At 35.0% G+C, this 27,677-nt stretch overlaps 1 protein-coding gene across 5 annotated transcripts in view; it reads left to right on the top strand.

Annotated features, from left to right (window-relative positions):
- The window catches only part of YTHDF3 (YTH N6-methyladenosine RNA binding protein 3), a 38,962-nt gene extending 11,521 nt beyond the window's left edge, over positions 1-27,441 (top strand). For 4 of the 5 annotated variants that reach the window (XM_023508539.1, XM_012813286.2, XM_023508537.1 and 1 more), the window contains 2 exons: positions 5,123-6,721; positions 24,358-27,441. In XM_023508539.1, coding sequence (XP_023364307.1) covers positions 5,141-6,721; positions 24,358-24,381 — 1,605 coding nt within the window. In that variant the 5' untranslated portion in view covers positions 5,123-5,140 and the 3' untranslated portion in view covers positions 24,382-27,441. Of the gene's footprint in view, positions 1-622; positions 815-5,122; positions 6,722-24,357 lie in introns of those variants that run through there. The other variant, XM_023508540.1, reaches the window with a different exon arrangement.
- The last annotated feature ends 236 nt before the right edge of the window (positions 27,442-27,677 follow it).

Raw genomic sequence — 27,677 nt, 5'->3', positions numbered from 1 at the left:
CGCTTAGCAGCTGACTCGTCCCACGGCCCGCAGTCTGGCCCTCCAACAGTCTGAGGGACAGTGAACTGGCCTCCTGTTTAAAAAGTTTGAGGACCCCTGCTGTAGGGTATATTTGCATGTCTTCCTCACTATACCTGTGAAGTGCTCCAGGTTGGAGACCATGTTCTTCATCTCTTTGTCTTCCTTGACCAGCATACTATCTGGTACATAGTAACCATTTGTTAAAGGTTTATTAGTGAATCAGTGGATTAGGTGATAGAATTATAGAATGCAGAATTACTGTAGATGAAAGATTCAGATTGAATATTACTACATATGTAACATTTTTCTTTTGGCATTGTTTAGATACTCATAGATTATACTTTTTGAAAAGTACAATAATTGAAGAAAATACACAGCATAATATAAGCATTGAAAGTAGACATTTTTTATTAATTCAGAAGGCAGTTTAGGAGTTAAAAGTACCTCAGATTCTTAATGGGAAAAAGTTTTCATTTTTCTCTGTACAGAAGTGTTAACTATTATTGGTGAACAATGCCTTAACCATTTTTACTGAGCTTTTAAGACATTGTCCGTTTTCTTTCTTGGGTGTTTGAATAATTATGAAGTAAAAATGGAAATTAAGTTATTATAATTGAAAGACTCAGTTATAATTGAGTTGTATTAAAATGTCCTTAGGTCAGAACAGTAACCATGAAATTTTTCTTCTTGTTCAAGTTTTCTCTGAATTAATAGAAAAATAATTGACCTACATCACAAGGCTAAGGAATAATGATTATAAATGATTTTGAAATTCTAAGGAAGCACTTTTAAGGTAAAAGACATGATTCATAATACTTTACTTTGATATAACAACACTTTGCAATTAACACAGTAGTTTTTTAAAAATCTTCACAATTGAATAGAACAGTAGGTATTATTCCCGTTTTATCAACAAGGAAACACAGACAAATTGAAATCAGTAGTTCTCAACCTTCCTAATGCCACAAGCCTTTAATACAGTTCCTCATGTTGTGGTGACTCCCAAGCATAAAATTATTTTCGTTGGTACTTTATAACTGTTATGAATCATAATGTAAATATCTGATATGCAGGATGTATTTAGGAGACCCCTGTGAAAGGGTTGTTCAACCCCCAAAGGGGTTGCAGTGCGCAGGTTGAGAACTGCTGAATTAAATGATCTGAATGGATGATTTATCTGAATGATAAATCAAGGATATAGATCCTTGATTCTACTATGACTCCTGTGACTGTGACTTTTGTACTCTTAAGTCTGGATTAGGTTTAAATTATACAGTATGTGGTGATGAATTTACATTTTAAAGAAGCAAGTTCGATTATATTAATATAACTACTGTTTGCTGAACACCTTTTTCCTAAGCACTGTATTTTTATTTCCTTTTATTAGATGAAAATGCAATTTATAATATAAGTAACTTGGACCCTTCTGGATTGGTATTATTAATATCTAGGTACCTCATAGTTTTATTTCAGCCTTATAGTAGATGGCTTCTTCGGATTATGTGTCTGTTTAAACTGTGGATAAAAGGCCTGTAAATTTTTTTCTCATTGTATATTTAATTATATCCAGTGACTGTTATATCTTTTTCTTAATGTGTTATTTTACTTCTTTTAGTTCAGCGATTCTCAACCTGTGGATTGCAAGCCACAGGAACTGTATTAAAGGGCCGTGGCATTAGGAAGAATGAAAACCACTGCATTAGCAGAATGTTTATTAATTTACAGTTAGTACTAAAAGTTATATTTGATGCTTTACTAATTCAGAATTAGTTGATCATTGTGTGTGTGTGTATTGGGGAGTTTCTGGTAAAAAAAAAAAAAACAAAAAAAAAACAAACAAATGAGAAAACCTGCCAGACAGATTCTAAAAGAGCTGTAACAGTTGATAATAATCTTACTTTTCGACTTTGCTGCAACTCTTTTATTAGTGGAACTAAAACCAAAGCCTGGACTTTAGAAAGAAATTTGCATTAGTTACTTTGCTAGAACTAAGGAAAAAAGTCTTGTTGAAAATCTCTACTTAAAGAATTGGGAAATAAATGGTTAGCTTCTTGAATAAATAGGAGAAAGCAGACCATTTATACCGTGTGTTTGAGGTGGTGATTACACTTAGAACATCTCCATAATCAGGTAGGGATTCCTGTGTATCTCTGCTTTATAGCCAAACTGTCTGGAGGCACTTGTGTTTAATGGAGCACATTTTATAGTAAATTAAACTATTAATTCAACAAAATCACTGATTCAGGGGTAAAGTAGTAAAAAATCTTGACCCACACACTTAGAAAGTTTTGCCTTTTATAATCCTAGGTGTGACAGAATTGACAAAAAATTGCTCTCCATGGATGGAATGGTACATGTTTGGGGATTTTCTTCCTTTCAGAGTCTTGAGAGCTGTCATGCAGGCTGGAGTATATTGGCATGGTTATAGCTCACTGTAGCTTTGAACTACTGTTCTCACGTGATCTTCCCCAGCCTCCCCAATAGCTGGGATTATAGGTGTGCAGCACCATGCCAGCTAATTTATTTTATTTTTGAAGAGACAGGGTCTTAACTATGTTGCTCAGGTTGCTCTTGAACATATGGCCTCAAGTGAACCTCCTGCCTCTGTCTCCTAAGTCTTTGGGATTACAGGCACTAACTAATATGCTCAGCATGGAGTTTCCTATTTTTAGAAGTTGGCCCAGATAGGTAAACAGATAAACTTGGATTGGTAAACTGTGGCCCAGCAACTATGACATGTTGTTTTTTGAGAAAACTCTCAAGCTATAAAAATGATTATTTGGGGAGGGGGAGGGAACCCTGAATCTGTGCCAGAGATTGGACATGGCTTTGCAAAACTTAAAAATATACCCTTCAGCCCTATAGTTTAATGACCTTTGGATTATACTATGGATATAGACAAATTAAGAATTTGATGGTAACTTGTGTAGAATGCAGCATTTGTCTTGGTGAAATAAAAGCATTAAATTATGAGCATAATTTTGCTGATTTTTTTTTTTTATTTTAAAAATGTACAAACTTTCGGCTTGGTTTGCTTTTTCACTCTCACATCCATCTAAGATTTACTGAGTCCAGATTTTACTGCCAACATTCAAAATAAAAACTTCAAAATCAGTTATCTCCATATTCAGCCAGCTTTCCTATTCTTTCCCATTCTTTCCCCATGTGGAGTTTATTTGCTTCCTGTGTAATTTGTCTTCTACTTAACTGTAGGTTTTCTTCTAGAATGAGTATCTTCTGTGTTTTTCAAAATATAGGCATTTTGTAAGTAGTCAAAATAAATAGTAAAATTATAAATAAAAGGATATGGTTAAGTAACAGTTTAAAAAGACAATTTTATCTTTTAATCAGTTATAAGATGTTCATTTGTACTGGCTGAATATCTGTTTCTTTTATTATATTTCTATTTATTTATTTTTTGAGATAGTGTCTCCCTATGTCACCCTCAGTAGAGTGCTGTGGTGTCACAGCTCACAGCAACCTCAAACTTTTGGGCTTAAGCCATTCTCTTGCCTCAGCTTCCCAAGCAGCTGAAACTACAGGCGTTTGCCACAGAGCCTGGCTATTTTTTGTTGAAGTTGTCATTGTTGTTTAACAGGCCCAGGCTGGGTTTGAACCTGCCAGCCTGGTTGTATTTGGCCAGTGCCCTACCCACTGGGCTATGGATACACCTCTATATTTCTATTTAGAATTTTATATCACATTTCCTTTTCAGTTTGTGAAGCACTATGAATATTTTTATTTTTAGCAGGTATTTCAGTGATTGAATTTCATGTGTACATCATCTTTATGGCTTCTAAAATTTACTCATTATTAAGTTCTTCATGATTTTTTTCCTTGAAAATCATTGTTGGTGTATTTGAGCTTCTCTCAGGCTCTTTGTAGGTGTATTTAAAATATATAGCAGTCATTACTTCCGATATTAGTTTTTGTAATGATACTATCGTTGTGGTTTCATAAACACTGTTAATTCCTTTCATGTTAATATTGTGAGTATTCTGTGATTATATTTTCAATTATAGGTAATGTCCAGTCTAACTAAAGAATATGTTCAACTGAATTAATAAATTGTACCCCATGAATTTCCTAGTTTCAAATATAACCAGTCCTCTGTGTCTGTGGGATTTATATCTGTGGTTTCAACCACTTGCAGAGCAAGAGAACAGTTGTTTCTCTTATCTATGGGGATTGTTTCCGAGATTCCCCTTGGATACTAAAAGTCTGCAGATGCTCGAGCAGCCCTTATATAAAATGATGTAGTATTTGCCTGTGCACATCTTCCAGTATACTTTAAGTCATCACCAAATGATTTATGCCGAGTACTACCTAATATGACGTTAAGTGCTATGGTGAATAGTTGTTACACTGTATAGTTTAGCAGATAGTGGCCAAAAAACAAGTCTATGCTGTTAATCATTCATTTTCTTTTTTTTTAACCTGCGAACATTATTTTACATTTGATTGAATCCACAGATGTGGTGCCCATGGATATGGAAGGCCAACTATATTTGGGGGAAAAAAAGGTAGCACAACAATAAAAAAAATAAAAACAACAGAAATGTATAATCCTACAAATTCTAAAAATGTATCCAGAACTTTAAAATCACACCCAGGTCAGAGATTGAAAGCCTAGCATCATACAAACAAACTATAATTTAATTCTGCTAACATTTGATGTAGTTTAATCCAGTTTTAATCTTTGTATGTAAATTTTTAATACAACAGTAGATTAAAACACACCTGGCTGTCAATGAAAATTACATGTCTGCAAAGTTTAAAAATTAGTTTTCTGTAAAAATATATGGTATTAAATTGTGCTGGGGAATCTGACTCTTCAAAAATAATTTTTATACTACTGCCCCCACCAACATGAAAAAAAGCCCTGTAAATAATTGTATTACAAGTACTTTCAAATGCAAATACTCATTAATAACTTCTGTTGACAAAATTGGGTTTAAAGTTATAATTTTTGTTTACCTAGAATAGGTTTTTTTTTCTTTATTTAAAACTATTTGATTTTAATCTTTCAGGTGTCTTTTTTTTTTTTAAACCTTTTATTAGGAGGACAATTCACTACTGATTGTGGTATTTTGTTTTGCAGAGTAACAGCTATCCACCAATGTCCGATCCGTATATGCCTAGTTACTATGCTCCATCCATTGGATTTCCTTATTCTCTTGGGGAAGCAGCATGGTCCACAGCTGGAGACCAGCCTATGCCCTATCTGACAACCTATGGACAAATGAGTAATGGAGAACATCATTATATACCAGATGGTGTGTTTAGTCAACCTGGGGCATTAGGAAATACCCCTCCGTTTCTTGGTCAACATGGATTTAACTTTTTTCCTGGTAATGCTGATTTCTCTACATGGGGGACAAGTGGATCTCAGGGACAATCAACACAAAGTTCTGCTTATAGTAGCAGTTATGGCTATCCACCTAGTTCTCTTGGGAGAGCTATTACTGATGGACAGGCTGGATTTGGCAATGATACTTTGAGTAAGGTACCTGGCATTAGCAGTATTGAGCAAGGCATGACTGGACTGAAAATTGGTGGTGACCTGACAGCCGCAGTGACAAAAACTGTAGGTACAGCTTTGAGCAGCAGTGGTATGACTAGCATTGCAACCAACAGTGTGCCCCCAGTCAGCAGTGCAGCCCCTAAACCAACTTCCTGGGCTGCCATTGCCAGAAAGCCTGCCAAACCTCAACCGAAACTTAAACCCAAGGGCAATGTGGGAATTGGGGGTTCTGCTGTTCCACCACCTCCTATAAAACACAACATGAATATTGGAACATGGGATGAAAAGGGGTCAGTGGTGAAGGCTCCACCAACCCAACCAGTTCTGCCTCCTCAAACTATAATCCAGCAGCCTCAGCCATTAATTCAGCCACCACCATTGGTGCAAAGCCAACTGCCTCAACAGCAGCCTCAGCCACCACAACCACAGCAGCAACAAGGACCTCAGCCACAGGCCCAGCCTCACCAGGTGCAGCCTCAACAGCAGCAGCTGCAGAATCGCTGGGTAGCTCCTCGGAACAGGGGGGCAGGCTTCAACCAGAACAATGGAGCAGGCAGTGAAAACTTTGGTTTAGGTGTAGTACCTGTCAGTGCTTCACCTTCTAGCATAGAAGTGCATCCAGTGCTGGAAAAGCTAAAGGCCATAAACAACTATAATCCCAAAGACTTTGATTGGAACCTGAAGAACGGACGTGTGTTTATAATTAAAAGCTATTCTGAGGATGACATACATCGTTCCATTAAGTACTCTATCTGGTGTAGTACTGAGCATGGTAATAAGCGTTTGGATGCAGCTTATCGTTCCCTGAATGGGAAAGGCCCACTCTATTTACTCTTCAGTGTGAATGGCAGTGGACATTTCTGTGGAGTGGCTGAAATGAAGTCTGTTGTGGACTATAATGCATATGCTGGTGTATGGTCTCAGGATAAGTGGAAGGGCAAATTTGAAGTTAAATGGATCTTTGTCAAAGATGTTCCCAATAACCAGTTACGGCATATTCGCTTAGAAAATAATGACAACAAACCAGTTACCAATTCAAGGGACACTCAAGAGGTACCCCTAGAAAAAGCTAAGCAAGTGCTTAAAATAATTGCTACTTTCAAGCATACCACCTCAATCTTTGATGACTTTGCACATTATGAAAAGCGTCAAGAAGAGGAGGAAGCCATGCGTAGGGTAAGAATATAGTAATTTGTGTATATGGAGTCTTTGTATTTCTGATGGGGTGTATGATGAATATTCTTTAATGCCTCTTAATATTACATTTCCGAGTTTAAGAACTTCAATCTGAAAGAAACCAACCACTTAGCTTGAGAAACTGAACTCTACAAACATCTTGGAAGGGGTCTGTGTGTATCCCATGTGAATTGTTTCTTTTTTTCTTCCCAAGGGTAACCCTTACACTGAATTTGCATCTTGCCAATTCTTTATACCCTTCAGGTGATAAAAGGTCGTTGAGTCTCTGCTGATCAAAGCTGAGTGAATTTGGCATTTATAATTAAACAGACTTTATGGACTGGCCAGGGGCTCTAATCACTGATCTTACTAGTCACATTAATTTTATGAGAAAATGTGTTCAGAGTTTGAAACAACTTTTAAATAAATGTTTGACTATTTTGTGTTTATGAAAAGTAAAATAGATTTTCTTAAACATAAAACTGAGGAAGTATTTTCATAATTTCTATATTTAAAGCATTCGTACAAAAATACAGTGACTATATGGTTTTTAGAAGGCAACTAAGAGGCATAAGGCTTTAGAATTAGGCTATGGGGTTTGGTTTCTAGTTCTGTTATTTATCTCTGTGAGGCTGAGGGAGACTTCCCCGAAATTACATGCTCTGTTTATGCTGGTATCACATTGACCAGAATTTGGTAACAGGCTAAAGTAGATGGGAGTGTTTTCTTTTTAAAGGATATTATTAAAATTTGCTTTAAATATTTCTTTGGGGAAGGGGACACCACACTTTCACTTAATGAAGAGAAACATTTTTACAGTAGCCTTTTAATTTTTTGTACCTATTATGCTGTGAATTCATAGGGAATAGGTTCCAGCAGGTCAGGGGAATGTTTTCTGTTCCAAACTACAACATAAACTCAGAATCCTATTTTAATGGAGAGAGAATAGATGACTTTTTCATCAAAAAGAAGCAGGGATAAGGTTAGAAGTTCCTCTAGTAAGTAATGTTTGTTACTATGGAAAGGTCTATGTAGAAATTAAGATAAAGTGGGAGCTTAATTTAACTCTGTATGTAAAATATCATAATTGGTTGCTGTGTGTGAAGTTAAATTACCTTGTGGTTTCTACATTATGTGCAGGAGGGGAAACTGGTACAGGTAATATTCCTCAGTGGAGAACATTGGTTGTTGAAGTAATAATACAGCAGTACTTTCCAAACCTTAGGGCATGTTCTTATCAGTTGGAGCATTTCTTGAAATTGCAGATTCCTAAGATCCACCCTCTGGTGTATTTGGTAAGGGACTTGCTGGTATACATTTTTTGCTTTATTTTGTTCGATTTACGTTTTTTTTATTTTTTTAAATTTCAAGACAATGCAGGGCTATGATGTTTTGGTTACATGAATTGCTTTTTGTGAGTTACGTGAGTTAAAGTTCAAAATGTGCCCCTCATCTGAGTAGGGTACCTTGTACCTTTGAGGGTGAATTTGTTTTGTCCTGTGGTTTTTTTTTTTTTTTTTGGGATAGTCTAGTCTCTATCATCCCAGCCATAGTACAGTGGTGTCATCATAGTTCTCTGCAGACTCAAACTCCTGGGCTCAAGTGATTCTCTTGCCTCAGCAACACCCCACCCCCCAGCTGAGACTACAGACGCACACCACCACTTCCAGCTAATTTTTTACTTTTGTATGGTCTCATCTTTGTTCAGGGTGGTTCAAAGTGCTTGGATTAGAGGAGTGACCCACTGTGCTCTTTCCTAGTTTACATTTTTAACAAACACTCCAGGTGATTTTGGTGCTATTGATTATTGTGCTGAATTGTTAGAAACTTTAGAGTAATACACACGATTTAAGGCTCCATGAACCTTCTAAGTGGATTGCTGAATGTAATTGTACTTTCTCTAGCTTAGGATGCCAGTAAATACTTCATTTTGGGATGTGCTGATTGCAAAGTACCTTTGAGCAATTAGATGTGGGAATCAAAGATTGAGGGACTTCCTGTTTTTGAACACTTGATTCCATGGAGGTGGGTTGGGATGCCCCCAGAGAAAGATGCGAGGAACACTTGTCAGCGTTTCCCACCGCTGAGACAGTCAGTCACCTTTGTATGTCTTCTCACTTTTATACCCAGTCCAAAAGTTCAGTCCTAGTTGTTTTGTTTTTGTTTTCTTCTGCCTCCTGCCCTCTGGTTTTATTATTTAAGTATTTCACAGTTAGAGAAATTTTTCTGTGGTAGTTGTAGATTGTAGCCACATTCTGACCTATTGTAGCCATGTGCACAGTGTTGATTTAAACTTTTTTGCATTTGTATTTGTTTCATTATTTGCTGCTAGTCTTTTTAATGTTTAGCCCACCTTTATCAGCTTTATTTTGATTTTTTTTTTTTTTTTTTTTGAGACAGAGCCTCAAGCTATCCCCCTGGGTAGAGTGCCATGGCATCACGCTCACAGCAACCTCCAACTCCTGGGCTCAAGTGAGTCTCCTGCCTCAGCCTCCCAAGTAGCTGGGACCACAGGCGCCCGCCACAACGCCCGGCCCTTTTTTGGTTGCAGCCATCATTGTTGTTTGGCGAGCCCGGGCTGGGGATTTGAACCTGCCACCTTAGGTGTATGTGGCTGGCGCCTTAGCCGCTTGGGCCACAGGCGCCGAGCCCTTTATTTTGATTTTTACTTAACTTTTAAAAATCTTTTTTAGATTGTAAGCTCCAGATTCATAAAATGTTCTTCTTTGGCCAGGATGTGTGAACAGCAAGTTAGTGGAGTCTAGAATTCTTGGGTCCCAGTTTTTAACTTAGTGCTATAGGCTTTCTTTATGGTTTTATATTATGGAAAAATCTTAGGCCAGCCTAAATTTTCTGTTTGTAAATAGCTGTTTTTGTGTACACAAAAGGTTTTTCTTTATTCTTGCAATATGAATGTATATGTGAAATGTGTACAAGATGAGTTTCCTTTTTTGAATACTCCTTAGGCTACAGATCGTTTTCTTCTCTTGTATATTAATGTCTGTAAATATGTTGAATCTTTGTCCCTGAGTACCATTTGTTCTTCATTTTTCTCTTCATTTGGAGGATTTGGATTTTTACATCCATTTCATTGCTTTGTGTTGATGCTGTGATTTATGAAGCGTTCTTCAACGGTCTGGTCAGCATTAGTATTAGTTGGCTGGTCAGTTATTAGTATTAGTTGCCTTACATTATCACATTCAGTTTTCTTTTGCCTCTATTTTCTTACTTGAATCTCTTGAGCCAGAGTTCATCTTGTTTTACCTCTTTACCTCTGTCTACTTTCTATAATTATCTCTTTAGAAACCTTTTATATTTTTCTTTCCTTTTTTTTTTTCTTTTTGAGACAGAGTAAGACTATTGCTTGGGTAAGGTGCTTGTGGCATCATAGCTCACAACAACTTCAAACTCTTGGACTCCAGAGATCTTCTTGCCTCAGCCTCCAGAGTAGCTGGGACTATAGGTGCCCACCACAACGCCCAGCTAGTGTTTCTGTTTCTCATAGACATTGGGTCTTGCTCTTGCTCAGGCTAGAACTTGAACTCCTGAGCTCAGGCAGTGCACTTGCATTGGCCTTCCAAAGTGCTAGGATTACATGCATGAGCCATCGTGCCTGGTCCTTAAAAGATTTTTTAAAATAATCATACAATAAAATTTTACTTTTGGGGTGGTTGTGTTTAGCTCTGTGAGTTTTAACGTGTAGATTTGTGTTACCACCACTTCAGCTAGGTTATAGAACACTTTCATAATCCCCAAACTCTTCTGTATTCACATTCTTCCCCTGTGTCTAACCCCTGGCAGCCCCCTGATTTTGGCCTTAAGGTTTTGATGTTATCCCTCTTGTCAGAGAAGGGAGAAAGCTTCTAGGCTCTGGCCTTTTCTTGTTCTCTTCACTGAATGAGGGAGAGGATCCTCCAGCTCAGGAATTTGCTTCATAATAGGTACTCCTCATGCCCACCCGCTATTTAATTCCTGGTGTTAGTTGCATATACTTTTCCTATTGCAAATGTGGAGATGGGTGAATGATGCTGTAATCTGACTTTACCAGTTGAATGAGTCATCAGCATGTGGACATTTAGAAGGGAAAGTCAATATAATGGATACTGCTAGGTATTTGACTTTCCCTTAAGTTGATTTACTGTGTCAGGAACCAGTGTCACTTGCTTATTAACTGGTGTTAGCATATGGGTTACCATGTGTTTTGCCTTGTATTTTTTCTGGTGCTGTTAGCCCTGCCCAGGAATATTTGTGGATGTTTATAGATGTGCTGTTCGATATATTTGATATAAAGGTAACAGTTGTTTAATGATGCATTTGGGCATCTCAGCATAACTGCTTTCAAATACTTGGCATCTCAGTGATGAAGGATATACTACCTGGCTATTCTCAGTCTTCAGTGGTTCCATCAAAAAGGATACAAGTTATTAGGAGTGTTTTGTAGGCATTTTCTTTACTTCTTATATCTTTTTTTTTTTAATAAAAGTAGTGGCAAGTGGTTATTAATGTTATCTTATAATATGAACTCATCCATCTTGTTTTTAGCTGAAATATCTGCAAATTTCTGTTATGTGATTGTCATACTTTCCCAGGTGAACATCTTATCTTGTAGACTTTGGGTAAAAGTTGAATTTCTTATTAGACAAGATACAAGTAGCACTAATTGTGAAATAAAAATTGATAAATTTGACTAGACTAAAATCTGTTCATCAAAAGATACCTTAAGGAAAGTTTAAGAAGACATATTTTTGAAAAGACTGGAAGAAATTTGAACATGACTGACTAAAGATTAGTATCAAGGTTATATAAAGAACTCTTACTTAAGAAAAGGATAACCCAATAGAAAAATAAGCAAAAGATATTGATAGGCATTTAATGAGACAAGAAACACTAAAGCTAATAAGTATATAAATCCTTATTAAAAATCAGGGAAATATTTTTCTTCATCTGTTGATTTTAAAAATTAGGGAAACAGAAGTCAGGACTATAATGAGAATATTTTATGCCTGTCTGTTTGGCAAAATAAAGTTTGGCAGTCTGAGTATTGGGAAGAATATAGGTGAACAAGGGCTTACTTACACAATTAAACATGGGAGTATAAATTAATACAGCTGCTTTGGGAAGAAGCAGCTTTGCATTTTCTTGCAAAGATTAACATTCTTATACTTTATAATTTAGCATTTTCTTCTTGCATACATACCTAATAAAAGTTTCAAATTACCCCCCCTAAAAAATGTATAGAAATGCTGTTAACACAATTGATAATAGTAAAATAAGGCAACAATTCAAATGTTCATCAGTAGGAAAATGGCCAAGTGCTCATGTGCTACAGTAGAATGAATGATAGTTAATGCAACGTATGGTGATCTTTTTTCTTCTTTTTTTTTGGGGGGGGGGGCAATCATTTTAAACATACATAACACCTTTTATCCAGATTTATCTGTTACAAACTTTTTTTTTGTATTTGTTTTATGGTTCTTTTAGAAACACTTGAGAATAATTTCCACATATCATGACTCTTCCCCCCCCCCCCAACTTGTAGTGTACAAGGTCAGACAATTAAGTTCACAAATCTCATCCTAGAAAAAGTGCTCCTTAGCTCATTGGATATCAATATGGTTATCAGATGGCCAAGGAGAGTAAGTACTTTGAAGGATGTTTGTGAACTTTATTGTCTCACCCAGTATATTTCCTAATAAGATTATTCTTATAAAACCATAGTTCTATCAGTTGATCAACAGAGTCCTCTATTTCTTTCTTAATTTCTTCTAGTAGAGGATTTCTTCTAGGATCAGGTAAAGGATCTTGATAAGTCAAAACAATTTTGATAAGAAGAACAAGTTTAGAAGATTTATGCTAACCTGACATCAAATTTTTGCCTTCCCCAGGTTTGGGGGAATTTTTCTATTTCTTTCTCGAAGTTTCATAGTTATAAATTTTATATTTGTCTGTGATTAACATAGCTTTCATTTCTTCTCTTAGTTCATGTTTTTCTTAAAAATCTTAAGCCTGTTTATGATAGACAAGGACTTTAAAAAGCTAACTCCATCTCTTGTCATTGCTGATTATTTTTTACTCACTTTTTTTCTCCTGATTATTTTGGCAATGGGAGTTCCCCAGCTTGTCTGGCCAGTCAACAGAACTCTTCCTGTTGGGAAGCCAACCTAACATATCCTGTCTGCTTATATAAAGCTTGGAATGCCAGCTCTTCTGTTTTTAGAGTGAAGGATATTAGTGAAGCTTCAAACTGTAGGAGAAATCCATGCCAGTTAGTACTTGTGTAGTTCTTAGATCTGAAGACATAGTTTTGATACATGTGTTTGAGTGAAATTGAATCAAGCTTAGATGAAAAAACAACCAAGACAAACCCATTAAAAGCGATAAATAATCAAGGAGACAAAAGATATTTCAAAATATAAAACAAAATTGTTATTTTTTATTGTTAAGAAGGATTCCTGCATACAAAGAACATCAAACCAGAACATGTTTTTGGAAATCAGAGACATGATTGTCAAAACACAAAATCTGTGAGTAAGTAGATGAGTAAAATGCTTGTTTTAGATTTAGTCAATGATACAGGATTTCAAATTAGGGAAAATTTACAAATGTGGAGCAACAGAGATGAAAATATAAAAGGTAAAAGATGTAGTGGAAAGGAAGGTGGTCCAGTATCTCCACAGGAAAGAGCTGTCAAAGGGAAGAATGATTAAAGGAAAAATTTCAGAGCCAAAAGATACATGTTAGATGGAATGGGTATTTACTGAGTGACTAACAGGATAGTTTAAAACTTAAAAGGTTAAGGAGAAAATCTTAAAAGCTTCCTAAGCAAAAAACAAATTACCTACAAAGGAAGGAGGAGATCCATCAGAATTTTCTCATCTACAACCTGTATAGTAAATGTAAAATTTTATTTCCGGTTGGAGGGGAGTTGGGTATAGAATTACACCTATAAACATGAATATATAACTACATCAGTAAATTGGGGTGGTGGGTGGGGAGAACAGAATAAAGAAATTTAGGTTTACAAGAACTTGGTCACAATATCCTTCATGAAAAAGTTACTTGACATGTTTCAGCAGAATGAAAAAGGAATTTAAGAAAGATAACACCACATGGTCACACCAGGTTGTGTTAGAACAAATGTCTCTCAACAGAAACTATGCATTTCGAGTCAGGTCTTCATTGTCTACAGTGCGTATCAGGACTTTTGGCATATCACCCTGTCTGCTGACCGGCGTTGGGATCCTTCAAGCCTGACAAATGAAATGAGTCCTTATTTGGGAGCTGCTGGCTTTGGAGAAATGAAGTTAAAGAGAAAATTGATAGCTTGGTGACATAACTTCTGAAAAAGCAGGACTGGCTTTGGTCTCTGTTGAATCCATAGCACCTAAAAAAATGCCTGGCACATAGTAGGCTTGAAGTAGACATTTGTTAAATGAGTAAATGCCTTGAAGAATTTTACTTACTTTTGCGAAGCTTGAATGCCATTCAAGTCACATAACAAATGCTGTCTGTTGGTTTTTCCTTTTGTAGAAATGGACAATAGGATATAAAAGATTAATTGTATTTAGAACAGAATGTTAACAAGATGGAATAGGAAGGAAGGTTGCAGGAAGGGTAAATCACTTCTTTCTTATCTTTTTAAAAGGTAACAGTTGTTTAAAGATGATGTTAAAGAATAGTGCCTTAAGGGTAATATTTATAGTCATAAGCGTACAGTAATTAAAAGTAAATAGTATGGCTTCCAGTATGAGACCAAAGAAGAGAGGTGGTATATGTGATCAAGGAGATAAAAGATAATTAAGATTATAAAACAAAATTGGGATATTGACCATTATAAATTATTTATCATATACAATGGGAATTGTTAGTGTCTAAATTGATAAGAAATTTATGTTAGTATGTTATTTAAATTTAAAATACTAGCCTACTAGAGCAACTTAAAATAGAGTTAGAGGATAATAGACAATTCTGTTACCTTAAGTTACCCTCAAAAGAAATTATTTGTATTCGTTAGTTCTGTGTTAAAGCTAGTTTAATTGGAAAATAATAGAGAAAAAGGAATTACCAAGATTTTGAGTATATTTGTCCAGTATAAATTCTAGTAAGCTGCATAGCAGTAAAATCTACTTTTGACTGTAGATATTTCTTGTTTTGAAATTTTTTTGTTGTTGTACTGAATATGAGCCACTTAAATTCTGTTTTTCTCAGTTCTTGTTAAAATCTCATTGATCGGGAAATAATCTGAGGTAAGATTTTTAGTTCAGTAGCTCTGTCAAGTCCACATAGGAATGAATAATTAGTGTTTTCACTTGCCTATAACTTTGAAAACATGACATGTATCTTTTTCCCTAGACAGAGGTGGAGTCCTTAAGCTTGTGCAGAAATAAGCAAGGTAGAATTGTAATAAAATTCCTTTTAAACAGTTTTACTTTTCTAGAATCTTCTATGTGTATTAGTGATGTGTGCTGTTATACAGTTGGGTATTTCTAAAGACTTAAGTTTAGTGCCTGATACAACTTTTTTTCACATTTGGATTGAATTTGATTTTAAAATGAGGTAATGTTAGGTCTGTCTGAGAGTACCCAAGTTTGTGTTAACATACATGATTTTGCTTCAGCCATAATTATGACAGCAGCAAGTGTTTCTCTGGCAATTGCATACTTATTTTTAATAATACTGTAATTGTGAATAGTCATCATTAAATTGAACAGAATTGCACTTGTTCCTTAGTGTATCTGGGGGATTCCAGGACTACTCTGTACTATAACAAAGTCTGCACATACCAAAGTCCTGCAGTTAGCCTCTGTATTACGTGGGTTTCAACATGCCTTGAATACTATAGTTTTGGTCCCAGTTTGGTTGAAAAAAGTCTGCATGTAAGAGGACTCTCACAGTTCAAACCTGTGCTATGAAAGTGGCAACTTATTTTTATTTATCTTTTTCTTTAATATATGACTAAAGGAACATACATATTATATTTAGCTATTATGTGGATATAGAATATTTTAAGTTTCAGAAGTAAATATTGAAATATTTCTGTTAATAGTTTTATTTTAAACATGATATGCAGTTTCTTAATTTAGAATACATATGTTCAAGCAGAGAAAATATTTTTTCATGAAAAGAGCTGTAGCTGTTAAATGTAAGGTTTATTCTTCAGTAAATGTAGATCAAGGTGCTTGACTGACTTTACCTGTTCTTTGGAATGACTTAAACACTTTTCATCTGTATGGATCTCTTGTATATTTTACCCTTCTCATATAGTGAATATTGTTGAAGACAAGGAAAGATGCCATAGTTCCTTCCCTGAGAGTCCAAGATTTATGTTGTACTTTAGGGGTTAGAGCTTATTAAGAAAATTTGTCTTTAGGAATCTAAAGTTATGGGGGGGTGGCGGCGGAGAGGTAGAATCTCACTCTGTTGCCACAGCTAAAGTGTAGTGGTATTATCACTACTCAATACAATCTTAACTCCTGGGCTCAGAGAAGACTACAGGTGCCCAGCACCACTCCCAGATAGTTTTTCTATTTTTAGTGGAGGCAGAGATCTCACTCTTCCTCATGCTGGTCTCAAACTCCTAAACTCAAGAAGTACTTCTGCCTTGGCCTCCCAGAGTGTTAGAATAACAGACTTAAGCCACCACACCCAGCATTTAAATACTTTTAAGCAGGGAAGTTATATACAAATGAAAGTTTTGTTGAAGTGTTAATTTAGAAATATCTAAGCTATTGTATGTTTATGTAGAGATATAAAGATATGTATTGTTTTCAGTTACATGGGATATTACGTGAATGAAAGTAAAACCTTTATAACTGTTTTTTCCCGTTTTGTTAGTGCATGTAATGTTGGTATGTGTAAAACTCTGCTTATCATGTGGTCTCTAGCTAGGTAGATGTGTCATTTATTAGATGTTGAGTTAATCTCTTCATCGTAGACAGTTCCCACCAGACTTTGTTGTGTTGCACTCTTAATTTCTGAGTGAAATTGATTATACTGTCTCTTGGCAGAAAACTTTGAATTTATTCAGAGATGTTTCAGTTCTACCATCTTACACATTTGACATACTCAATATTGATAGGATTTCTTTTGCATTTGAAATAGCATGAGGGAATGGGCAAAAGCATTATAGAGTCCTAGGCTTAAAAAAAGCTGCTAGTAATTCTACTTATGAAAGACAGTCTATGATACAGTGATTTTTTTTTTTTTTATGTTGTCATAAATAGTCTAAATCTGACATCCAAAATAAAATTGTACATGGATTTCTTTACTTGGCTTCAAAAGCCGCTGTTACCAGGTCTTTTTTTCTTGTGAGTTCTATTAGCAGTCCACCTCTGTCACTATGCATTTGGATCCGCAGGTTCTTTTTTTAACTGTTTTCCCTCACTCATTTGGTAGATATACAGTTTGTTAAAGTTACCAGTAAGCTGCCAAAGATAAATAATTCTTACTCTGTAGAGATTAGTCTGCTTGGAGAGACAACCATTATATTTCCTCTCAGGAGAATTGTGTAGTTTTTAGTGTTGATGACTTGTATATATTTTGTTAAATTTATTTCTAAGTATTTTATATTCTTGGATGTTTTTGTAAATAAAATTGCATTTTCAGTTTTTAATTTCTAATTGCTGCTGGCTGGTAGACATAGAATTAATTTTTTAATGTATCATTGTATCCAGTGATATTGTTAAATTTACTTATTAGTTCTAGTAGTTTTAGGAATACATCTTTATGATTTTCTACCTAATAATCATATAGTCCAGAAATTGAGACTATACTATATCTCAACTGTATATACTATACAAAAGCTTTTTGATCTTTATGCTTTTATTTCCATTTTATTTTAATAATACTTAAATACGATTTAGTTAGTATTAATATGAAATTAAGTAAAAACTATAGAAACAAAGTAAGACTACACATCAACAAAAAATTGTATTGATGAATGATGTTGTTTTGCCAAATTAAATAACATCTTAAAACGTGAATTTAGTTCTAGGTCTTAAAGCCATGTTCTTAGTCTCATTGAACCATTAAACATGTTATGACTGCTCTAGGTACAGGAACCTTTCAGAGTAGTTTTGTATTATAGTGTGATCATGCCAAGATGATCAAGAATGTTAGAACCTCATTGAATTGGAAATGTAAGTTAAAAAAAATGGAACTGATTTCCGAAAACAGAACTTCTCCATTCCCAAAGCTTAATCATTGTCCTTCTCCCTGATGACTGCATGATTTTGAATTTGTTTTACAGTACAAAATTGTTTTGTTTCCTTTACATTTTTTGGCCTTTGCTTTTTTAATGCAAAGGAAACCATCTTGTCTCTAGGTATATTTTAGCACTTTGAAGACTCTGAATCCATGCAGAGATTTTTGAGCAACTGGGGTTTTATCTGTTAACTCCCCATGTTCTGCTCGTTGGCATGAATTATTCTAGACTAATCAGCAACCTATGTAGATTTCATTCCTGGTAAATCATTCATTTTTATGAAAAATTGTCTATTAGACCTGTAAACCTTTTCTTCTTTTTTGAAACATGCATACTGTCTTTTTCATAATTTAAAAATACAGTCTTGGTATATTCCTTGTTTTTAACTTTTGGGTAAGATTTAATACTTAACCTTCATAAACTAGAGAAGCAGGGCAGCCATTAACATAACACTACCTTATGAAATACATTCATTTGGGTATTTCTGCCGTATAATATTTGACATTTGGCAGTTGTATGCAGGTTATATTTCTAAATTTAGTGGTGATTTTTAGAAACTTCATTTTGAAATAATTTTATATTTATGGAAATTTTTTCAAGTAATACAGGGAATTTCCATATACCCTTTATTCATTTCCCCCAGTATTAACATGTAGATAGTCATAGTACCTTATCTAAATTAAGAAATGAACATTGGTACAATGTTGTTAAGTAAATTACAGAGTTTTCCAAATTTCCCTAATTTTCTCACTAATATCCTTTTCTGTTTTAAGATCCAGTTTGGATACTGATATTACATTCAGCTGTCAAGTCTCTTTTTAAGTGTCCTTCAAGCTCTTAGAGTTTTTGCAGCTTTTGTTTTTCATTACATTTTAAAGTGTTCTCTGTTCAGGTATTTTGTAAGTTTGTCTCCAGGTTCAGTTTGCCTGATGTTTTCTCATGATTAGCTTGAGGTTATGAATTTGGGAGCAGAATACCACTAGAAGTGATAATGTCCTTTGCTTTTCATCATGTGTAACTTTTTACCAGTGATGTATAGAGTACTTAAGTGGTATCTGCTAGGTTTCTTTAGTAAGTGTCCTGTTTTCCCCTTTGCGTGCTCTATTCCTAAAAGCAAGTCACTGTGCAGCCCACACTCAGGAGGAGGAGGAGGGAAATGACTCCCCACCTCCACCATTCCCCCTTCCCCTGCAGGAAGAGTATCAAGGAATTTGTGAAATTTTGTTGTTTGTCACTCTTCCATTTGTTGTTTTTCTTCTAGAATATTCATTTTGTCTTGGATCTGTACTCTAGTTATTTTACTTTTGTATGTGTGCTTCCCGTTTCATTTTTCTTGCTCCGTGATGTATTTCATGGATTTAATATTCACTGTAAAAGAGTAACCATTTCCCTCTTTATCTACTGAAGTTTTCAATTTAAAAATCAGGTTTCTCAACCACAAAAAGTGCTTTTTTGTGTGTTTGTTGCATTTGGATTTCACGTGTTTGCTGGCTTTTTCTTTGTTTTCCCCTAGGGGTTCCCTGCCTCCTTCACTATTTTACCTGTGTTCTCTGTGTTTATTCTCATTTTCCTTCTAAATGCTATGGCTTCTTAGATACACAATTACTGTTTCCCTTGTGGCTCATTTGGGCTCTGGTCTGGTTACTGAAATATTCCTAATGGTGATAAACCTACAGATGATTAGAGGGAAAATACGTCATTTATCTGTGATGTTAAGGGCAGCTATTGGCCCCTTGTTGGTCATTGACGAGTCTTTGTATTCTAGCTTTTCCCTAGTTTGGAGACTAGGGAAATTTTAGCTCATTTGTTAACTTCTCTCAAGAAAGACAGAGAAGTTGGCCATACATTTCCTCCTGGGTTCATCCCTATAGGCCAAGTCCTGGTCTTTACCTTAGGATCCTCTCTTTGGTGTCTGTTGTTACTTGCTCAGTTCAGGGTGGGCAAGAAGCCCTACACTTTACAGTATCTTCCTCAGAGACTCATTAGCTTTCAAGTCTCAGAGAATCTGCATGATCAAGGCTTAATGCTGTAAATGGAAAATGGTTGAGAGGAGGGTGAGGGAGGGATCCCTCTCCAAGTCATTTTTTGAGGTATCCCTAATAAAAGGAAAAATTAAGTTCTGTGAATCACTTTGGAAAGTGATTGGAGAGTATATATGTTTAAACAAAGTGACATTCTCTGAACTAGTTCTAGGGGCTGTTTATTCATGTAATTCAGGTGTTTCCTTTCCAACAATACATGCACACCAGTACCTATAATTATGAATTAGCTGTGTAATACAGATCTCACTTTATTATAATACAGAACAGTTAATGATATCACTTTAAGCTCATCATAATTTTTAGTCTCATATTTCTAGTGTTCTGTAGCTGATAGCACGCCCATAAATATCGAAATACTTTGTTACATTAAAATATGTGCTTAATAGCAACACTATGTGGAACAGTCCATCTTGGTAATATAAATGTGAAGTTTTGGGTCTTAAAGCAGAGGTTCTTGAAAAATAGATCATAGGCTTCTGGAGGACTTGAGTTGATTGATATTTATCGTGCACTTAGGACTTCCAAATTTGTATTCCCTTTCTGGACCTTTCTTGTTCTTTCTAGCTCAAATATCCAGCTATCTGTTCAACATCTTCAGTTTGTTGTTTCATAAGCATCTTAAATTTAATATAACTGATGTTTCTTTGCCAAATCATCTCCATCTTGCAGAGAGATAATACCAAAAATTCTGGACTCATCCTTGATGGTTCTTCTTCTAATTCCTTATCTAATCACTAGGTCCTGTTAATAGTGCTTTCAAATATTTACTGAATCCAAGTACTTCTTACTAGCTCTACTTGTTTTAAAGTTAATTTTGTCTTACTCTTTCAGATTTGTTAGCATATTGGCATTTGTTAGATTTTTGTGCTAATAAGTCTTCATGACATTTATACTTCTTCTTTTTTTTTTTTAGTCTTGTTTTGTTGCCCTTGGTAGAGGTGCCCTGGCACCGTATTTCACAGCAATCTCAAACTCTTGGGCTCAAGCAATCCTCTTGTCTCACTTTCCAAATACCTAGGACTACAGGTGCCCACTATAATGCCTGCGCATTTTTAGAGATGGGCTCACTCTTGCTCAGACTGATCTTGAGCTACTGAGCTCAAGCATCCACCCACCTCAGCCTCCCCGAGTTCTAGGATTACAGGCATGAGCCACTAATGTGTGGCCCTTTATTTCTTTTTTAAATCCATTATTCCGAAGATTTTTCTGTTGCTTTTTTCCACTCTCCCCCTCCCCGCCCCATAAAACAAAACAAAACCAGCTTTTATTATTTTTTTCATTTTATTATTCTTTTCTGATTTCCATTATGATTTCTGTTTAGAGAGTCTTAAAACTGTATTTTAGAATTTCCAAATGTGAATAAAGTTTTTCTTGTTTTCTGTTTGCTAAAATCGATGTCAGAAAATATATATGACACTGGTTCTTTGGCATTTATTGAGATTGGCTTTCTGGTTTGGTGTTGAGTTACTTTTTGTGGTTCATTGTATACCTGGGTAGAATGTGTACCTTGCACTTACTTGTAAGTTTTCTGAATTCTGTATTTTTTTTTTAAAGGGATAGTCTCACTTTATTACCCTTGGTAGAGTGCTATGCTGTCACAGCTCACAGCAACCTTCAAGTCCTAGGCTTAGACAATTCTCTTGCTTCAGCCTCCCAAGTAGCTGGGACTACAGGCACCTGTGACGATGCCGGGCTATTTTTTTGTTGTAGTTTGTCTGGGGCCAGGTTTGAACCCGCTACTCTTGGTATATGGGGCCGGTGCCCTACACACTGAGCCACAGGCACTGCCCTGAATTCTGTATTTTTAATCTATATTTTTATTAACATGTCTGTTTTACCAGTTACTAAGAGAAATGTGTTAAATTCTCCTGCTAGCATCATTAATTTGTCAGCTTCTTGTGATTCTGACTTTTAAGATTTTAAATGGTCTTTTTAGTTTATTATTTTAATGGTTTTTCAAAACTATTTCTTATTCAGTATATAGTGACTTTTTTTTTGCCTTTGGTTTTTGCCTTTAACTCCATTTTGTCTGATATTAATATAATTGCGTGAGTCATTTGGCTTGAGTTGTCATGTCTCCATAATTTTAACTTTTCTCCTCACATTTCCAGTTTATTTCTTGTACTTTGTATATAATGGAATCTTTTACAATTTGAGCTGATACTGTGGTTTCATTGATGAATCTCCATTCATTATGACTCCTGATACATGTTATAAATGTTTATTTTTACCTTCTGACTTTGTGGGTTTTTTTTTTTTTTTTTTTTGCAGTTTTTGGCTGGGGCTGGGTTTGAACCTGCCACCTCTGGTATATGGGGCCGGCGCCCTACTCCTTTGAGACAGAGGTGATGCCCTTTTTTTTCTTTTTTGAGACAGAGTCTCACTTTGTTGCCCCAGGTACAGTGCTCCTGGCGTCATAAGCTCATATCACCCTCAGACTCTTGGGCTCAAGTGATTCTCTTTCCTCAGCCTCCCCACCTGCCACAGTGCCCAGCTTATTTTAGAGGTAGGGCCTTGCTCTAGCTCAGGCAGGTCTGGAACTTGTGAGGTCAGGCTATCCAGATGGACCTGCCTCAGCCTCCCAGGTTCTGGGATGATAGGCGTAAACTACCACGCCCCTTTGGGTATTTTCTAATTAATCTAGGTCTTTCAAGTTCTCTCTCCCTTTTCTGTCCTTTTGGATTAAGAGTTCTTTATTTTCCACTTTTCCTGTTCATTGAGAAGTCATGTATTATGTATTATAGTATATGTGGTCTCTCTGTTTTAGTGATTCAGTTAAAGTATATAGTTGATTACAGTTCAAACTGAAATAGTATTTTCACTTTCCATTTAAATAATGTGTATATCTGTATTATAAATTATCATCCTTGTATTAAACTTCTCTTTGTCTATATTATCTTATATGGAGTTGCATTTTTTTCCCTTGTACTTTCTGGGACTCCTTGTGGAGTTTTTCTTTATTTTGATTAGTGATTTTCTGGGGAGGTCTGAAGAATATGCTCTAAGCTCTTTTTGCTTTATATGTATTTTATTTCTAGGTAACAGTTTCAGAATTTTCATATTCAGAGCATTCTTCCAAATTTGTCATCCAAACTGTTTGACTCCTTCAGCTGAGAACTAAACTTTATGTTTCAGCTGGTTCATAAAAAGTTTTAGGGCCTTTGTAAAATTAGGCTACAGCTTTATGGTACCAAAGCTGTTTTGTTTATTATTTTGAAACATAAATTAGTTGTTTGTTACTTTTGTTTTAGTTTTTCATTTCTCTATATCTCATTGATATTTGTTAGTATGTGAAATCAAAGGATTTTACTAGCAAGGAAGTTGGGTTCTCTGAAATTTAAAATACAGTTTTCTGGTGGTGTCTGAGAAGATGGGAAATAATGACCACTTGCAGAGTATGTTTTGCATTTACTCTAGAATGTACATTACTCATGCAAATATGCACTGGGAGTAGCAAAAGCAAAATGAGAGAGTCGCACAATGTGTTATAAACACCGGTGGTTTTCAAAGTGCTATCCCTGGATGAGTAGTCCAGGATTACCTGTGAACTTGATAGAAATGAAAATTCACGATTCCATTTCAGACCTCTTGAGTCCCAACAGTCAGATCCAGGTGATACTGTTATTTGTTAAAGCTAGAGAACCCCTGATGGTGCACACTACTTGATTTGTTACATTTGTAGGTATATACAGTGCTAGTCATTTTTTTTAGACAAAAGTGTTATAGATAAATATACATGGTGGCCATAAAGTTTGAACTTTATGTATTTGATTAATCATAAGTTTGTGAAAACATGACTCAGTTTAACTTTTGTTCAAGCGATTTTTGCTTTCTTATATAGAAGGAATTATTTTTCTCTCAATTATGTCATGAATTAACATTCAACTGAATCTGCCTAACATTCATCATACTTCTTGATGAGAAAAGTTATGATCAACGTGAGAGTAAGATAGGGAAGAAGTTAGTGATTCAAAATACTAATACTGAAATCTTAATTGAATGTAACTTTAATAAAATTAATGCAACTCTTTACCTTTCCTCCTACCCTCACTTCAGCCATATCTTTCAAATTTCTATAAAGGCCTTTTTAAGTCTGTTTAATACCTCACCATCAAAAAGTCATCAAAAAGACTCAAAATACATTATAATATTCTTAAGTTAAACAAAATCGTGTGGGAAAATGGGGCTGTAGAGAGGACCTGTATGTGTTTAGCAGTTCTTGAAATTCATTACATTATGGTATGTAGAAGTCATTGTATATTGTTTTGAACTAACTTGATTTAGTATTTGAATAACTTTCTGTGGAGATCATTTGTATTATATGTGCATATAGTTTAAAGTCTTTAAATAATGATAGTATTTTGTTATAATTCTTTATGTTTTTCTTTCAGGAGAGAAATAGAAACAAACAATAACCATATGGAGATGTCCTGTTAAAATTACAACACTAATGATGTAGACTCTGGAAATGCCTAATAAGTCAAAGAAGACATTATTAAAGCTTTTTTTCTGCTTAAGGTGACATCTTTGAACACTTTAACACAAAATTGACTCTTCTTGTTATGGTTTTCATCAGCGCATCTGCCCTTATACTCTCACCAAACACACTTGAGAACTGTAACTTCGTCAAGCACTTTCTGTCCTGAAGCTTTTACCAGTATCTGCTGTCTTTTGTAATTATGCATCCTAGCTAAGGCACAGAAGACTGAATGAATGCAAGGATTCATTAACTCTTTGAATTTGTTAAATACTAACAGTTAACCATTAGAAGTGGTTCAATGATGTAAGAGTCACACTGCTTCAACTTTTCTTTGTTGTAGTTTTTAAATTGTCAATTTTTAGCTATTTGACAGATTACAAGCAAAATAATCATGCCATATTTAGTCCTGGAGTTCAAGTCTAAATGTTTATGTGAAAAATTATTGTAGTAAACTTTTAATATGGCAAAGCAACCTTAAGCTCTATTTTAGCCAAATAAAACATAATCTGAAATTATATTAGAACATTTCCCTTGTCTTCAAATGTTTGGTGTAACAGAATATTGATATGCAGCGTGGTGGATTTCACCAGTTAATGCACATTCTTCTCCCCTCCTTCCCTCAATAATATGTATATTGAAAAATGTGCATTTGTCTGAGGAATTATTTTGTTTGCTACCACTTAATGAATCTCAAAATTTTGAGTAAATGTACCTCAGTCTAATCAGACTTTTTATGACCTTTATAATTACATTTAAAACCCTTAATTCCTATTTCTGGGTGTTTGCGAGCCTGATTGCTATCATGAAGTAAAAATTTATTACTCTAGGTATCACTAGCTGAATAAACATAGTTCTTGTTTAGCAAGCATATACTGTTCCTCAGCTCTTTTCTCCAGCTTTTGCAGTGTCCTGGCATCCTTAAAATACTTTGAAAATATGGCCTTGATCCATGGATTAAATCAGTATCTAAGTGAATGTGTTGATGTTTTATTGATCAGATCTATATAAGTGGGAATACATATATCTGGGTATTCTTATAGTTATCTTTTTAACATCTTATTTTTTTCATTAATTACATATCAACATTAATTTTGTATCTTGAAGCAAATTGATTTTGTATAATTAAATGTCAAGCATCTGTATTGATTTGATGGCATAAGGTTATGAAAATAATGTACTGCCCCTTATGTTACTGTTTCAAGAGGAGAAAGCTATGTAGAAAGATATGCTAAGGGTGAAAATAGCAATGCAGTAGATTTGAAGACCTTGATGTTTTGCATTACTCCATTATGTTTACATCATGTTTAGAAACGTTTTCATTTACTATGGTCTTTGGTCACTTCAATTCAAAAATCTGGTGTCAGATTATTTTTTTAGGCTTTCATTTGTGATTTTTTTGTACAGTGTTTTCTTAAAATATACAAATACTGTATTTAAGTGAAAAAATACAGTATTCGTAGAGAACCATAGCTTCTACACAGTTTTGGTAGTCCCAGTGTAGTTACATCAGTGTTTACTGAAGGGAACATTAAAATTTTAATGGTATATTATAAAATAAAAACTTTCTTAAAGGAAAATTGCACCTATTTTACCTTTTTAAGAGTAAGCCATGAAATCTTATGTCTCATTACTATTTATAATGAAAATTGGCATTTGGGTATAGTCTTCACAGTAATATTCTCCATCTCTTAAGACTATATAGTTGGGACATGTCAAAGATGACTGTTGTCATTCTGGAGGTCCTACTAGAGAAAACTTTAAAAGGGTGACCTTGTAGGAAGGATCTGAGTCCTCCCCCTGAGGTTCTCTTTTTCTTGGTGCTTTATTAGCAACTCTGGATATTTTTTATAAAACTAGTTACATTATAAATGGATTGAAACTTGTTTAATTTACATTAGGTTTTTATGTAAGATTGTCATGGAAGCACCCAGCAAGCAGGCTTGATTGCAGTAGACTCAGACATGTTAAGTAAATGTCTGTGAGAGTCTATTCATGGTACATCCCAGTGCCTTTAACCTGGATTTCTAATCTGAAGGGAAATGGGTGCAGCATTCCTTTGGAAAAAAGCCCTTTTTCTTTTTCAGTTGATAATTTTGTGTATTTCTCATTTTCTCCAGAGCACCCACCTTCTCTTCCTTCTTGGTCTGTCATTGTATTGCAAAATGTTTTTCCTCTAAATGAAATTATTACCGGTTGTCTCAAGAACAACAAATAGAATGTTTCTTAACCATGGGGACCAAAAGGGAGAGAGCTTGGAGTCACCTGGGGTCTACAAGAGGAAACACAGTCAAATGTTTGAATAATCACAAATTAAGATGACATTGGCCCAGTAAATTTTCTTGCTTAATGTTTTTCCAAGTTCTGGTTTGAATGTTTCTTACTAAAGTTATCTTATGTGGGTATTTTATTTTGAAAGGTATTATAGTTTGTATATTTAACAGTAAGGAGGAAAATGTAACCAAAATTAGTATTTCTTCTCTATACATATTGGTACTTGAAGATTCCTTTCAAAAGAAACCCAGCCTTTTCCTAATTTTAGTACTTAATTCCTCTTTTTAACTTAAGTGATCTTTCTAATTCAAAAGCTGTGTTCTTTTTGAATACCATGCATGGGGGTTAAGCTGATGTTTAAAACAGTTTGCAATAAAAAAAAGAATCAGCTTAAGTCATTTAATCATTTCAAGTGCATTCTGCATCTTTTAAAAATACGTTTGAGAAATTTAAGAGAATTGTGTTTTCATTAAGTTTTGCGTATCTTTTGTTATGCCATGTAAATTCCCTTTTACGTATGATTAAAGGAAGGTTATGATAAAATGATTAGTTCATTTACATTCACTTGTAGCAATTACATGAAAATTTGAATTTTGTCGTGTTTGGGTTTGTTCATTCCTGTGAATGATGGTACAGTTAGGTGAGGTTTTCTGTTATGGTACCCAAACTCACCATTTGGTCCTCTTTAATCTTTGAGGGTTTCAATAAAAATTGTTCACTCATACCTGTGTTCTTTCCATTTTATCTTTATTAATATGTATTGCCTTCCTGAAAACATTAACATTTTCGCCTTCTCTCTCATGGATTCCCTGATAGATGTATCTTCCAAGTATACGCACCTTCTAGTTGGTCATTGAAGTAGATAAATTAAAGGGAGGATAGCAGTTTATCCTCATCTTTACCCATCCCAAAGAGCTTACTGAATTACATGCTTGCTCTTCATACTAAACTCACAGCAAA

The sequence above is a fragment of the Otolemur garnettii genome, unplaced genomic scaffold (assembly GCF_000181295.1).
Source record: "Otolemur garnettii isolate 467f Iridium unplaced genomic scaffold, OtoGar3 scaffold00255, whole genome shotgun sequence".
Lineage (NCBI taxonomy): Eukaryota > Metazoa > Chordata > Mammalia > Primates > Galagidae > Otolemur > Otolemur garnettii.
The sequence above is the reverse complement of the archived record's forward strand: the minus strand, read 5'-3'. Positions and strand labels throughout refer to the sequence as shown.